Source organism: Ammospiza caudacuta, chromosome 14 (assembly GCF_027887145.1).
Source record: "Ammospiza caudacuta isolate bAmmCau1 chromosome 14, bAmmCau1.pri, whole genome shotgun sequence".
NCBI lineage: Eukaryota > Metazoa > Chordata > Aves > Passeriformes > Passerellidae > Ammospiza > Ammospiza caudacuta.
In genome coordinates this window covers 1,205,960-1,218,485 of record NC_080606.1, presented here as the reverse complement: position 1 = coordinate 1,218,485, position 12,526 = coordinate 1,205,960, and the positions used below count along the sequence as shown (strand labels likewise).

The following is a 12,526-nucleotide window of genomic DNA, read 5'->3' as shown; positions in this document are numbered from 1 at the left end:
AGGACAGTGACGGGGAAGAGGTAGGCAGGGACAGGGATGGGAGTAGGGAAAGGGGCAGGGACGGGGACAGGGACGGGGACGAGGCAAGGCAGTGGCAGGGACAGGGGCAGTGGCAGGGACAGAGACGGGGACAGGGACGGGGACGAGGATAGGGACAGGGATGGGGCAAGGCAGTGGCAGGGAGAGGGACAGGAACGGGGACAGGGACAGGGACGGGGCAGCGCCGCGCCTCTCGCTGTCCATGTGCCCGCCTGCCCGCCAGGGGGCAGCACTCCGCAGCGCCGCTCCGTGCCCGAGCCCGTCACAGCCGGCGCTGTCCGCGGGCTGGCGGCACCCGCGCGTCCCCGTGAGGGGTGCGCCGCGCTCCATCCCCTTCCCCGAGCTCCGTGCCGCCTGCGGCGCTTCATCCCACGGCCTCCCGGACCGGAACGGCCGCCGGAGCCGCGGCGTCTCCCGGGGCGGCCCCTTCCTGTCCCGGTCCTGTCCCGCTTGCCGGCGGCCCCGTCCCGCCGCGGCTCTATGGTTTGCGGGCGCTCTGCCCCGCGTGTCTCTATGGCGGCGGCGGCCCCGCCCCGGGGCGGCCTGAGGCGGCCCCGGCCCCGCTCCCGACCCGGCCCCGCCGCCGCCTGCGGGCTCTGGGGCCCGGCAACGCCGCTCCGAGGCACCGAGGCCGCGCCGGGACAACGGGGAGCAGCCGAGGTGGGTCGGGATCGCGGTGTCCCCCGGTCCCCTGAGCTCGGAGCGGGGCTGGTCCTGCCCGCGGGGCTCGGGGGCTGCGCTTGGGTCCCCTGGGAAAGGGACCCGCTTGCAGCGTCGCTTTTTTCCTTGTTTTCTCCCCTCTTTCCAGGGTGACCCATACGCCGCTTCCCTCGGGCAGGTGTGGCCGATGTGGGAAAGCTCCGAGCGGCGCTTTCGGCCTGGTGGGCGCAGGGAGGCGGAGGAGGGGGAAGGAGCGGCGGAGAGCCCGGGGCAGCGGCGCTGACCCTGCGGAACCCCCTCGGCTGAGCCCCTCGGGCTGAGCCCCTCGGCTGAGCCCCTCCACCTGTGCCTCTCCAGCTGAGCCCCTCGGCTGAGCCCCTCGGCCATCCCTTCAGCATCCCGAGCCCGCTGAACCTCGCTCCGCCGTCCCGCAGCTCCGCCCGCCGTTCCAGGGTCCCAGGTAATGCCAGCCCCGGGCTCACACGGGAAATACGGTCCCAGCGAAAGGGAATGAAAGGCTGCAGCTCGTGGGCAGAGCTGTTTTCCATCATTCCCTGAAAAAACACACCCCCACCCTGCCCGGGAGAGCTGCCTGGCTCCTCTTTGCCCGGGCAGGACTCAGAGCATGGAGTGATTAAGCAATAGGAGTTTATTGGAGTAACTCCTCTTGGGGGGTTCTGCCATCAGGGCTGGCTGCTTTGCTGGAAAAAAAAAAAAAAAAAAAAAAACAGAATTAGAACTTGTTTCTGTTGAGCAGTGTGGCCTGGGAAGGCTTTGCCTGGGAGAAATGCAAACGGGATGGTGGAATAAGATTCTGGGAATGGGGCCTGCCATCAGGTGGTCAGTGTGAAACGTGGGGTGAGCAGATAATTCCCTTTGCTTCCAGGAAAATGAAGTAGCTGTGAAGCTGGCAGTGCCTGGGATGTCTTTATTAGCTCCTTAATTTCATTGAAATCCCATGTGGGGAAGGGCTGGAAGAGGAATCTGGTTCCTGCAGCTGAGATCTGATGGAGTTGTCTGCAGGGTGAGGGCAGGAGCTCAGCAGGGAACAGCCAGTCTGCTTTTTGTCTCTGTGGTAATTAATTGTAATTAACTGAGTCAGCTCAGGCTGTTAAACTCTGCCTGTGTCCTGTCCAAGAGGTGCTGCCATCCTGGGGGATCTGGTTTGTCACCTGGGCTGGTGATCTTGCCTGCTCTGGCAGAGTCCTCAGGGCAGCTCAGCCTTTGCAGAATTTCTCTTTTTCTTGGTGTTCCTTCACTGCAGAGAGAACTATCAGGTTAAAGGATCCCAGAGGATCAAAATCCAAATTCCTTTCCCACACTTTGGACTGTTGTGCTTCTCACAGCTCCCTGTTCCATATGGAACAGGAACCTTGGTTCCAGCCAGCTGCTTCCAGAAGCAAAAACTGAGTGAGTGTGAGCAGCTGAATGTTTGAGGTGTTTTTCATAGAAAACACCTTTTTTTTTTTTTTTCAGAGGAGCTGGACAAACAGGCTGGAAGGGCTGGAGCAGGGCAGGGAGGGCAGCAGGGTCATCTCATGCCCTGGAGGGTTTGGCTAAAAGCTGGTGAAAGCCTCCAGGTGTGTGGGTTTCTCCTTTCTTAGATGTTCCCATTGCTGAAACTGTTTGGTCACTCATTTTTTTCACCATTTCCTTTTCCCAGAATGGGGACTGTGGCTTTTTCTCAGAGAGGTTAAACCCAGTTTTGTTTCCTTGAAATGTTTCTTGTGAGACAAATTGCGATGTTAGGGTTAGGGTTAAATTCTGTGATTCCCAGCCTTCCTTTCTGCTCCTTCCACAGCATCTCCTGTCCTTTCTCTCCAAAGACTGATGGGAATTCCTCAAATCACAATGGACTTGAGGTTTCTGCTTTTCCCTCCAGGACTGTTGTCTCCTTCACCCTGTGGGTCCTGTGTCACCCACCATGTGTGTTTATGCACTGAGCATTTAATTTCTGCTCCCTCCTGCCCTTTCCCTTCGAATTCTGAGGGAAATCTTGTCTGGAATTCTCTCATTTCACTGCTGCCCATGTGTCTGGACCGCATAAAGCATAAAGGTGAGGTAGCAGGAGGTGCAGGAAGAGAGTTTGCTGTTCATGTAGCTCATCCAGCTGTTAGCTCTGATGAAACAACAAAAATTATAAATCCTCCCTAATCATACAGATTTTTGGGAGTTTAATGCCTCTTAGTTTTAGTAGGTCTTGGAAAGATTGAATTTAAGGCTCTCACTGGGCTGCCTGTGGTGTTTTCTTCCAGGAAGAGCAACATGAGGTCTCCCTGATTAAGTTTAATTATCTGGGTCACTTCCCATTACCTGTGTTAATTTCCTTCTCAGTTTTGATATTGGGAGAGGAGGAGATCAAAGAAATGTGTGTGGAAAGATCAAACTAAGGCTGGAGCTGGCCCAGGCACAGGCCATGTGCTGATGGATTTGTGGGTGAGCCTTTTCCTGGCATTTTGGGTCCTCTGTGTGTGTGCAGGCAAGATTTCTTGTTTAGATTCCTTGTTTTCTACCCCTCACTGGGATAGTGGATCCAAAAGCCAAACTAGACAGATTTTCTCTTCTCTCTCAGATAATCTTTGTGAGTTGTTGGTTCAGGGATTTAACTAATTTCTTTAAGATTTTAAAGCTGATAAAAATCAGGGGCAGCTGCTGAGTTTTGTAGCTGTAGGATTTCTTCTCTTGGTTATGAGATTTGTGTGTCAGGTGAGGCTCATTCCTCTTCCTGTAGCAGATTTTCAGAGCTGGGCAGCAGGAACAGGAACTGGGTATCTTGGAAAAGGAGGCTGGAGCCTGTGGGTTTGATCTCTTCTCCCAGGTAACAAGGGATAGGACAAGAGGAAACACCTTCAAGCTGTGCCAGAGGAGATTTAGACTGAATGTTGGGAAAATTTCTCATGGAAAGGGCTCCGTGGCTGAAGTGTGTCAGTGTGCCTTCATCTCAAACCTTCTCTTCAAAAACATTCCCACTTTTTCTCCCTAGGGATGTCTGCATTCTTTTATCCTGCTTAACAAGTTGCTGCTGGGAATGTGGCACCTCTGTGGATTTGGTTGTTATCAGCAGCTTTTGAGGTCTCTGCAGAGCAGCAGCAGCTTGGACAGCCAGAGCTCCAGTGCCTGGACTCTCCAGATAAGAAAATGAAGGAAAATCAGAAGTCTAGGATAAGAAATGCTTTCTGAGCCTGTGTCTTATCCAGAGAGACCACATTTCAGTGCACTTCAAAGTGCTGTTAAAATCCTGCTGGGTTTAGACCTGGCCCCCAGAAATTCACAAACATGACAGGCATTTAGACTGAGGCATCATCTCTTAAAACTTGTCAGGTTTTTGCCCTTGCTCTTTGCACTGAAGAGTTGTTACAAATTTCTCTTGGAGAAATCGCCTTCTAACCTCTATGCTAAAATTAATCACGGTGGTTTCTCCTTCATGCCAGCTGTGTCCTTCACCAGCAGCAGAGATCTTCCTCCTCCTCCTCATTGTTTTGCCTGCTTTTTCTAGAACTGGCCTAATTACCAGATTCCTCTGTTATTGCTTCCCTAACCAAGGTCACTTTGCTTCCCCGATTACTGCAGTTCCATCCAGGAATGGTGAATTCAAACTGGGAATGCTGGAGGGGGGACAAGACCTTCAGAGATGAGGCTTTGCCACTGTTTTGCATGTTGAACACAGCTGTGTCTCCTGGATTGGCTTTGCCTGGTAAATCACAGAATCATGGAATGGTTCGGGTTGGAAGGGACCTTAAAGCTCATCCCATTCCACCCCCTGCCATGGGCAGGGACACCTTCCACAAGCCCAAGTGGCTCCAAGCCCCAGTGTCCAACTTGGTCTTGGACACTTCCAAGGATCCAGGGGCAGCCACCACTTCTCTGGGCACCCTGTGCCAGGGCCTGCCCACCCTCACGGGATCCTGGTATGTCCTTTGTGTCTCCTCAGGGCTGTGTCCTGCTGGGGTTTAGGACAGAGTGCCACATCCAAGTCCCCTTGTCGCCTCTCTGCTGACTGGCAGGATGTGGTGCCAGAGGCTGGCGTGGCTGCTCCGGGGCCGGCGTGGGAGCACCGGACATCGCTGGCCGTGGCTGCCCCGGGGCCCTGGGCCTGTCCTGGCTGTCCCTGCACGCTGCCACCCCACGGCCCCAGCGTCCCCCTGCTGTGCCTGGCAGCTGCACCAAGACCATCTCGGTAGGTGCTGGGTGAGGGTGCTCCTGGTGTGCCCAGGGACAGCAGGGAGGGATTCCCCCTTGTTCCCTGGAATGATGTGTGCTTTCCTTCTGAAATAGCCTGCAACAGAGGGATGCACACTGGGGGCTGTTTCATGTTCCCTGCTGGAGTTCCCAAAGGGTGGAGCAGCCTTGTCTTCTATGATAAGTGAGGCACTGCTAAATAAGTAATCAGATCCAGGGATTCCTGAACAAAAACTGTCTGAGCCGTGCCCTGTCAGGCACCATTTTCTGTGCCACACTTAGGCTTTCCCTGGCACTGCCCCCTCGGCTCTGATGTGTGCCCACCTCTGCTGCCCAGCCTTGTTCAGCGTTGGCAGCTGAGGCCAGTGGGATCTCAGTACTTTGAGTCACTTGCAAGCAAAGGGAATTGCTCAGCATTTTACACAGTGGCTCCAAAGCAAAGGAGCCAGGCCTTTGATAAAATCCTCTGTCAGGTCTTCCTCTTGTGACAATTTATCTCAAGGGATACCACTGCATCCCCCGTAACTGGGATGACACAGTGTGGGCTCTGGGCTTCAATTCTTGGCTTTGTTTGTCCTCCCTGTTGCCCCAAAGCCTCCTCTGCTCCCCTCCCTGGCAGAGCTGAGGTACGGCAGCACCGTGATGCGCCTGGATTTCGTGTGGCTGCGGGATCACTGCCGCTCCGCCTCCTGCTACAACGCCAAGACCAGCCAGCGCAGCCTGGACACGGCCAGCGTGGACCTGGCCATCCAGCCCCAGGCTGTGCGGGTGGATGAGACCACACTCTTCCTCACCTGTGAGTCCTGAGCACCTCTGCCCTCCTGTGCCTGCTGATGGACGGCATTACCCCCAGATCTGCCTGGCTGGGAAGACACTGAGCTGTGAGCAGGTTTTAGACACTGCTGTCACTGCAAGCACACCTCTGCATCACAGTGGTGTGGATTTCCTGCCCCCAGCCCTTCTTGTGTGTTTGCAGTGTCTGGGTTGGTCAAACTCCCCCAGCAGTGCAGGTGGTGAACAGATGGGGCATGACATGGTTGCTTCTCTTTTCCTTCCCTGTTCTGTGGGAGCAGCTGTCAGCCCTGCTCACCATGCCTGTTCTCTGTCCTTTCTCCTCACTTTCCCAGCTGCTTTCTTCCTTTTATTTGAGGGTTTGACTTCAGGGTTTTGGTTGTCCTTGGAGGCCTGTCAACAAAAGCCAAAACCACTGCAGATGCAACAGTTAGCTGGGAATTTGGAGAGGGTTTCAGCAGCTGCCCTGAATTTGGAGTTGTGGCAGCAATGATGACACCTTTAGGACTTGTGGCCTTTCAGGTCATATTTTGGGTGGCAGTAGGGTGCAAAGGACCCATCCCCAGACAGGTGACAAGGGTGAGGCCTGTCCTGGGCTGACAGGTGCCACGATGTCGGGCTGGCCAGTGGGATTTTGGTGACTCTGCCCTTGTCCCTGTGCCAGGGCCGGATGGACACGTGACACGGTACGGGCTGGAGTGGCTGGCGAGGAACAGCTACGAGGGGCAGAAGCAGCAGGTCATGCACCCCCGCATCCTCTGGAATGCTGAGATCTACCAGCAAGCCCAGGTCCCCTCCACCGACTGCCGGAGCTTCCTGGAGACAGACGAGGGTCTGAAGGAATTCCTGCAGAACTTCTTGTTGTACGGGATTGCTTTCGTGGAGAATGTCCCTCCCACCAAAGAAGACACAGAAATCTTGGCAAAGAGGATCAGCATAATCAGGTATCTGGGCTATCCTGGGAAGGATAAACTTGTTTTCTTTCTGTTTGGAAAGCTGCTGCCTCCTTGTCCTGTGTTTTGTGTGGCGTGGCCTGGTTTGCAGACAAATGCTCTGGCTGCTCCCCTGGACCTGGAATGGAGGATCCTACTGTGGGATCCACCCTCCTTTATGGAAGAGCTGTGAATCACTCAGTCATTGAGCTGGCTCTAGAGCATCCCATGACTTTTGTGATAGTGGGACTGTGCAGAGAGGAGGGACTGAAGGAAGTGGCTGGCTGGGAAGAGCAGGGCTTTGCAAGGAGAGACATTTCCTGTTATGACTTGAGGGGTCGTGAGGGCAGCCTGGCCCTGGGAGCCAGGGAGATCAAAGACCAGTTGGAGCTCTTGCTGGAGAAAAACAGTGAGAGGTGTTGGTGCTGCGTTTGTGTAAAGCACTGCCAGCATGGTATGCCAGGGGCTGGGCTCAGGGCTTTATCCAAGCTGCAGAAACAGTTTGATTTGCTTGGGGCAGTTGGAAAAGGAGGATTCCTGCTAATGAACAGTCACTCCAAATGGAAACAACAGGCTTCAGGGAATATCCAGCCAGCTTTTGTCTCCAGGCACCCTCCCCCTGTAGCCCCTGAGTGCTGTTTGGCCTTGCCTGGTGTCCCTTCCCTCCTGTGCATGTTGGAGGAGGATACTGGGAAGAAGAAATGGAACTATTGGGCAACCCTGTGTGGTTACAAGTAAGGGCTGGCTGCACTTAGCACCTCCTTGTGTCACTTCCATGACTGGGGATGGTGGTTGGTATGGAAACATCAGTGGTTGTGGAGGGGAAGACTCATCATCACCAGTCTTTTGGGGAGGAAAGAGAGGAGCTGGACACCAGAAGAGGGATTAGAAGCACCATCCCTGACAATCTGAATTTTGTGAAGTTGTTCTGCTTTAATGACTCTGTGCATGGGACAGAGGGGAATGACTCAAATGTAGGGGAGGATGTGCCTTACCCAGACACTGTCCTATGATAACTGCCCATCTCTTTTCCAGGGAGACCATTTATGGCAGGATGTGGTACTTCACCTCTGACTTCTCCCGGGGAGACACAGCCTACACCAAGCTGGCCCTGGACCGGCACACAGACACCACCTACTTCCAGGAGCCCTGTGGGTACGTGCTGCTGCAGGGACACCTTCCACCATTCCAGGCTGCTCAAAGGCCCATCCAGCCTGTCCTTGGATGCTTCCAGGAATGGAGCAGCCACAGCCTCTTGGGTTTGGATTTTGGGTGACACAGCCTTCATCCTGCAGCTCCTGAAGTGCCCAGACTCATGTCACTAGGTTTGGGATGCAGCACAGGCAGTTTGCTGCCTCCTCACCCAGCAGAACATGTGAAATTGGGTCTGGAGAAGCAGCAGGGATGGGTGGTGCATCCATCCACACCTGGCTGTGTCCTCAGGGAGCGCTTGGTGCCCAGGGCTTAGGCAGCCAAGGTCACTGCTCTCGGATTCTGTCTCCCTGCAGCATCCAGGTGTTCCACTGCCTGAAGCACGAGGGCACGGGCGGGCGGACGCTGCTGGTGGACGGGTTCCACGCGGCCGAGCAGGTGCTGCACCAGGCCCCAGAGCACTTTGAGCTGCTGGCCAAGGTGCCCCTCAAACACGAGTACGTGGAGAACGTGGGCGGCTGCCACAACCACATGATCGGAGTGGGGCCGGTGCTCAACGTCTACCCCTGGAACAACGAGCTTTACCTCATCAGGTAATGGCCAGGAGGCCTCTGGGGAGGAGAGGGCGTTGTGGTGGTGGTTTTCCAGAATGTTCCATGGGCTGAAAAGCAGTGTATCTTTGATGAGCAGGGATGAAACCACAGGAACACCCTGTGTTCCTCTCTTTAGAGGAAGCGTCAGCACCACTGACACAAAGATGGGTGTCGGTGCTGAACTTTGATTTTTTACTCCTGGTATTCTCCCTTCAGCTCCAAACTCTCATTTCATTCTATGTGAGATGCAGAAAAATTCAGCCCTTCTCTGGAGAAGCCTCTAGAAACTATCCTGGCACACAGGGAACAGGGAGAGTGCAGAGTGATCCCTTCCAAAGGAATTTTGGGCTGAGTTTTGAAACTCCAGTTTGCCTCAGTTCTAGAGGTTGTCCAGCACTGCTTTGCACTTTTATTCTAAGCAGCTCTCAGTCTTGCCATGTCCTTCCATGGAAAACCAGGAAGAACAGGTGTACACTTGATAGCAAACTTCTCTTGCCCTCAGTGCTGTGTTCCCAAAGTTCTGTGCTGGCAGCACAACCTCTCTGGTCACCTCTGCAGCCTCCCTTAAACACCCACTAATCCCACAGGCTCCTGAGGTTCCCTTGGAAGCACCTGGAGCCGTGTTGGGCAATCTCTTGTCTCTCCTCTCCCTGCAGGTACAACAACTACGACCGTGCCGTGATCAACACGGTGCCCCATGACGTGGTGCGCCGCTGGTACCACGCGCACCGCGCCCTCACGGCCGAGCTGCGCCGGCCCCACAACGAGCTCTGGGTCAAACTGAAGCCAGGCAAGGTGGGACCTGGAGCTGCATCCTCCAGCACTGGTCAGGGTGGGACTGGGAGCTGAATCCCTTGGGTTTGGCACAGGGAGAAGGGCAGGATGCTCCGTGGGTGTGCCGGTGTCTGGGCACTGCCATACCCAGCAGTTTTCCTCGTTCTGGGTGCTCCAGTGTTAACAGTAGTGGCTTCTGCATGTTTTTCTGCTGTCCTAAAGCAGTATGAGCTAACAGGTGAGGCAGAGATGCAGAGATGTTTAGTTCAAGCTCTGCCTCAGAGGAAAGTTAGTCCCAGTTTCCAGCCATTGAAATGAGAATCCTCAGGAGCAGAGACGCCAGAACACTTAATGTTCAGGCTTTCACTTCTTCCAGAAAAAATTACAGTTCTGAGGTTATGTTTGAGCCCTTACATGGGTAAGTGACACCGCAGAGGCAGGTGGTTGGGGCTACCCCATCCTTGGAAGTGTTAAAATCCAGGTTCCATGGGGCTTGGACCAACCTGAGATAGTGGAAGGTGTCCCTGCCCATGGCAGAGGGTGGAACAAGATGGGCTTTAAGGGTCCTTCCAACCCAAGCATTCTGGGACTCAGTGATAAGTTGGCCACTGTCTATTGCTGATGAACTCTTTCCTCTCCAGCAGAAAGGCAAAGAAACCCCAAAATGTGTTTTTAGGCTGGCTCCATAAAGAGCTGGTGAAAGAGCTGTGCTGGATCCTGTGGAACAGCTGGCTGTAGCCTCACCTGTGCCAATGTGGAACAGGAGGCTCCTGCTCACTGTGGTGCACCCTTACCTGCTCTTCCAGTGTCCAGGGATCCCCAGGACCTGCCCTGCCAGAGGCTACTGGCCCTGCCTGCTGTGGTTGCTGTCCTCCTGATGACCTTTTCCCTTTCCTGCAGGTCCTGTTTGTGGATAACTGGCGTGTCCTGCACGGCCGGGAGGCTTTCACCGGCTACCGGCAGCTCTGTGGGTGTTACCTGACGAGAGATGACGTGCTGAACACTGCCCGCCTGCTGGGGCTGCAGGCCTAGCCCAGCCTCCAGAGAGCCAGGCAGCCCCAGCCCCTCCCTCTGGGAGAGGCAGGACCCTCCCAGTGCCACTGCCAGGAGAGGCAGGCAGCCCCCAGACTCACCTCTAGGAGTTGCTGGCAGCCCCCAGTCCCACTTTTGGGAGAGGCCAGAGCCCCTCAGTGCCAGCCCTGGGAGAGGCAGGAGCCCCCAGCCCCACTCCACACCAGGCCAGCTGGGCTGGTGCCTCCCCAGGTGCTCCAGGCCCTCTGTGACACTGCAATACCTCAGGCACCTCCACCCTCTCCAAGCAGCTCCCAGTGCCTGCTCAGGCCAGGGGGCAGGTGGAAACCAAAGGTTGTGGTACCATATTTTGGGATCACACTCTGCCTTTGAGCACAGGCAGCCCTTGCTGTCCGTGCTCCCAGCCTGGCCCTCCCAGCCAGGGTGGCTCAGTTGTGGTTAATCCCACCACAGTAAGTGCTCCTCCAAACAAGTGCCTTCAGGATTCCCTGTTCAGCCTTTTTTTCCAGCTGCCAGTTTTAGGGCACTTTTAGCAGAGCAGAGTGGAAATCTCTGAGATTTGTCTCTTATCACTGATAAAGCAGCCAAGCTGCCTGAGAGAGGGCCTGGAGAGATCCTGGTGTGCTTTGAGCATTTCTGAGAAGGTTTAGGTTAGAGAAGGAAAAGGGAAGCACCAAGATGTGCATGGTGTGAAGCAGAGATGACAATGTTACATGAGGGATGGAATTCCCACTTTTCCTTGACTTCCAGGACTGCCATGCTGCTGTTCCCTCTGCCTGTTGCACTGCACTTGTGTTGAGGGCAATGCTCAGCAGCCTCAGGATTTCTGACAAATTTCCCACCGTGCCTCCTCTTCCATCCTTTCTTAAGGAATTGGTGTTAGCTCATCATCATGAAACTCTGGTGCATGAAACTCACTCTTTGGGTGTATTTTTTCCCAAAATTCTCCTCCACTGAATGTAACTCAGAGATGCCTTTCAGCTCCTGGGATGTGGCACGCTGGAGTGCCACAGGGTAAGGAACAAAAGCCAGTCCTGCTGTTGGACATTTTTCATTCTGCCATATCTTTTGGGGTTTTCCCTCTGCTCTGACCAGACCCTAAAGCAGGGCTGGGCCCCTTCAGCCCTGGCTGTGCTGTGTGAGGTGCTCTGTGTCCTCAGGGCAGGGGCAGTGCAGGTGCACAGGTGCTGAACTTGCTGCTCTTGTTTAATCCAAACACTGAATGTAGAGATCGTGGTGCCAAGACAGTCCTGAAATCTGCTTTTGCTGTGGGCTGAGCTCCCTGATGCTCCCAGTGCTCCCTCCCCAGTGCTTCCCATCCCCAGTGAGCCCCTGGCGTCAGCAGGGATCAGAGGGATTTCCAAGCCCAGGCTGGGCAGGTGGTGCCAGGGGAGCTGCCCTCTGTCAGGTGAAGCTCCAATGGCAGCCTTGGGTCCTGGTAGGACCAATTTTAAAACTCAGCAGGAAAATTAAGCCCCCTCCAGCCAACCCCTTTCCATAGTGGAAAAAAAAACCACTCTTAAGTTCTGAGTTGGAGTCACAATTTACTGAAGAAATTGCAATAATCACAATGATACTAATAAAAGATTGTATAAAATGAGAATGGTTTGCCCACAGAAAGGGTATTTGCCATCAGAAAGTGCCACCAGGCCCCTGGGACAAAGGTGAGAGGTGGCAGTGGTGCGGCCAGGTGGTGGCAGTGAGGGGACTCTGGTGTGAGCCCAGCAAAAGAAGGAGAATCTCTCCTCTTCCACCTCCAGTTCTAGAAGGGGACAAAGCCACTCCCTTCCCCAGCCAAGGAAAGGACAAAAGGTTCTGCTCGCAGTGTCTGAGCATTCCCTGCTGGAAGTCGCCCCCTCCAGCGGCGGGGACAGCGAGCGGGACGCTGGGGCTGGGTTGAGGCAGCCCGGGCGTCCCGCACCCCGTGCCGCTGCACCGGCCTCTCGCTGGCCACACGGTGGCACAAGATGCCAGAAATTCGTGTTTCAAAAAAAGCCAAAGTCCCATCCCGGGCGGGCTCGGGGCCCTGGCGGTGCCTCTCCATCCCTCAGGAGAGGCCCAGGAATTGCTGTTCAGAGCCCCTGTGGCTGTGAACGGTTTTTAGGAGCTGTGGGATGTGGTGCTCGCCGTACCAAAGGGTGGCTCAGAGGGCGGGGATGATGTGAGAGAATTGGAGATGTCGGTCTGCGGGACCCTGGGGCTGCTCTGAAGGCAGGTGAGGCCAGCGCAGCGGAGGGAACCCGGAGGGAGGCTGGAGGTGTTGTTGTATCCCGGGATCGTCCGTCCCCATCTGCGCATTCCAGGGCCCCGCATGGGTCCCCTTTGGGACCGTCTGTCCCTCACCCCGCGCGGCCCGTGTATCCCTCCCGCACA

At 55.3% G+C, this 12,526-nt stretch overlaps 1 protein-coding gene across 2 annotated transcripts; it reads left to right on the top strand.

The window, feature by feature from the left end:
• Positions 1-852: 852 nt before the first annotated feature.
• TMLHE (trimethyllysine hydroxylase, epsilon) lies at positions 853-11,066 on the top strand. 2 transcript variants are annotated; one of them, XM_058814112.1, is made up of 8 exons: positions 853-1,159; positions 4,631-4,876; positions 5,498-5,674; positions 6,335-6,614; positions 7,638-7,757; positions 8,111-8,347; positions 9,004-9,142; positions 10,022-11,066. In XM_058814112.1, the coding sequence occupies exons 2-8, from the start codon at positions 4,705-4,707 to the stop codon at positions 10,151-10,153; spliced, it is 1,257 nt and encodes a 418-aa protein (XP_058670095.1). In that variant the 5' UTR covers positions 853-1,159; positions 4,631-4,704; the 3' UTR covers positions 10,154-11,066. The 2 variants fall into 2 exon arrangements, with proteins under 2 accessions (XP_058670095.1, XP_058670096.1); XM_058814113.1 differs by lacking the exon at positions 853-1,159 and having other exon boundaries at positions 4,652-4,876; positions 5,498-5,759.
• Positions 11,067-12,526: the final 1,460 nt, after the last annotated feature.

What these genes read in the sequence shown, in the direction of transcription:
- TMLHE (XM_058814112.1), top strand. Translation starts at nt 4,705, where the DNA reads ATGTGGTGCCAGAGGCTGGCGTGGCTGCTCCGGGGCCGGCGTGGGAGC. An exon ending in GCTGCACCAAGACCATCTCG is followed by an intron (nt 4,877 to 5,497) that starts GTAGGTGCTGGG and finishes CCTCCCTGGCAG; the next exon opens with AGCTGAGGTACGGCAGCACC. An exon ending in GACCACACTCTTCCTCACCT is followed by an intron (nt 5,675 to 6,334) that starts GTGAGTCCTGAG and finishes TCCCTGTGCCAG; the next exon opens with GGCCGGATGGACACGTGACA.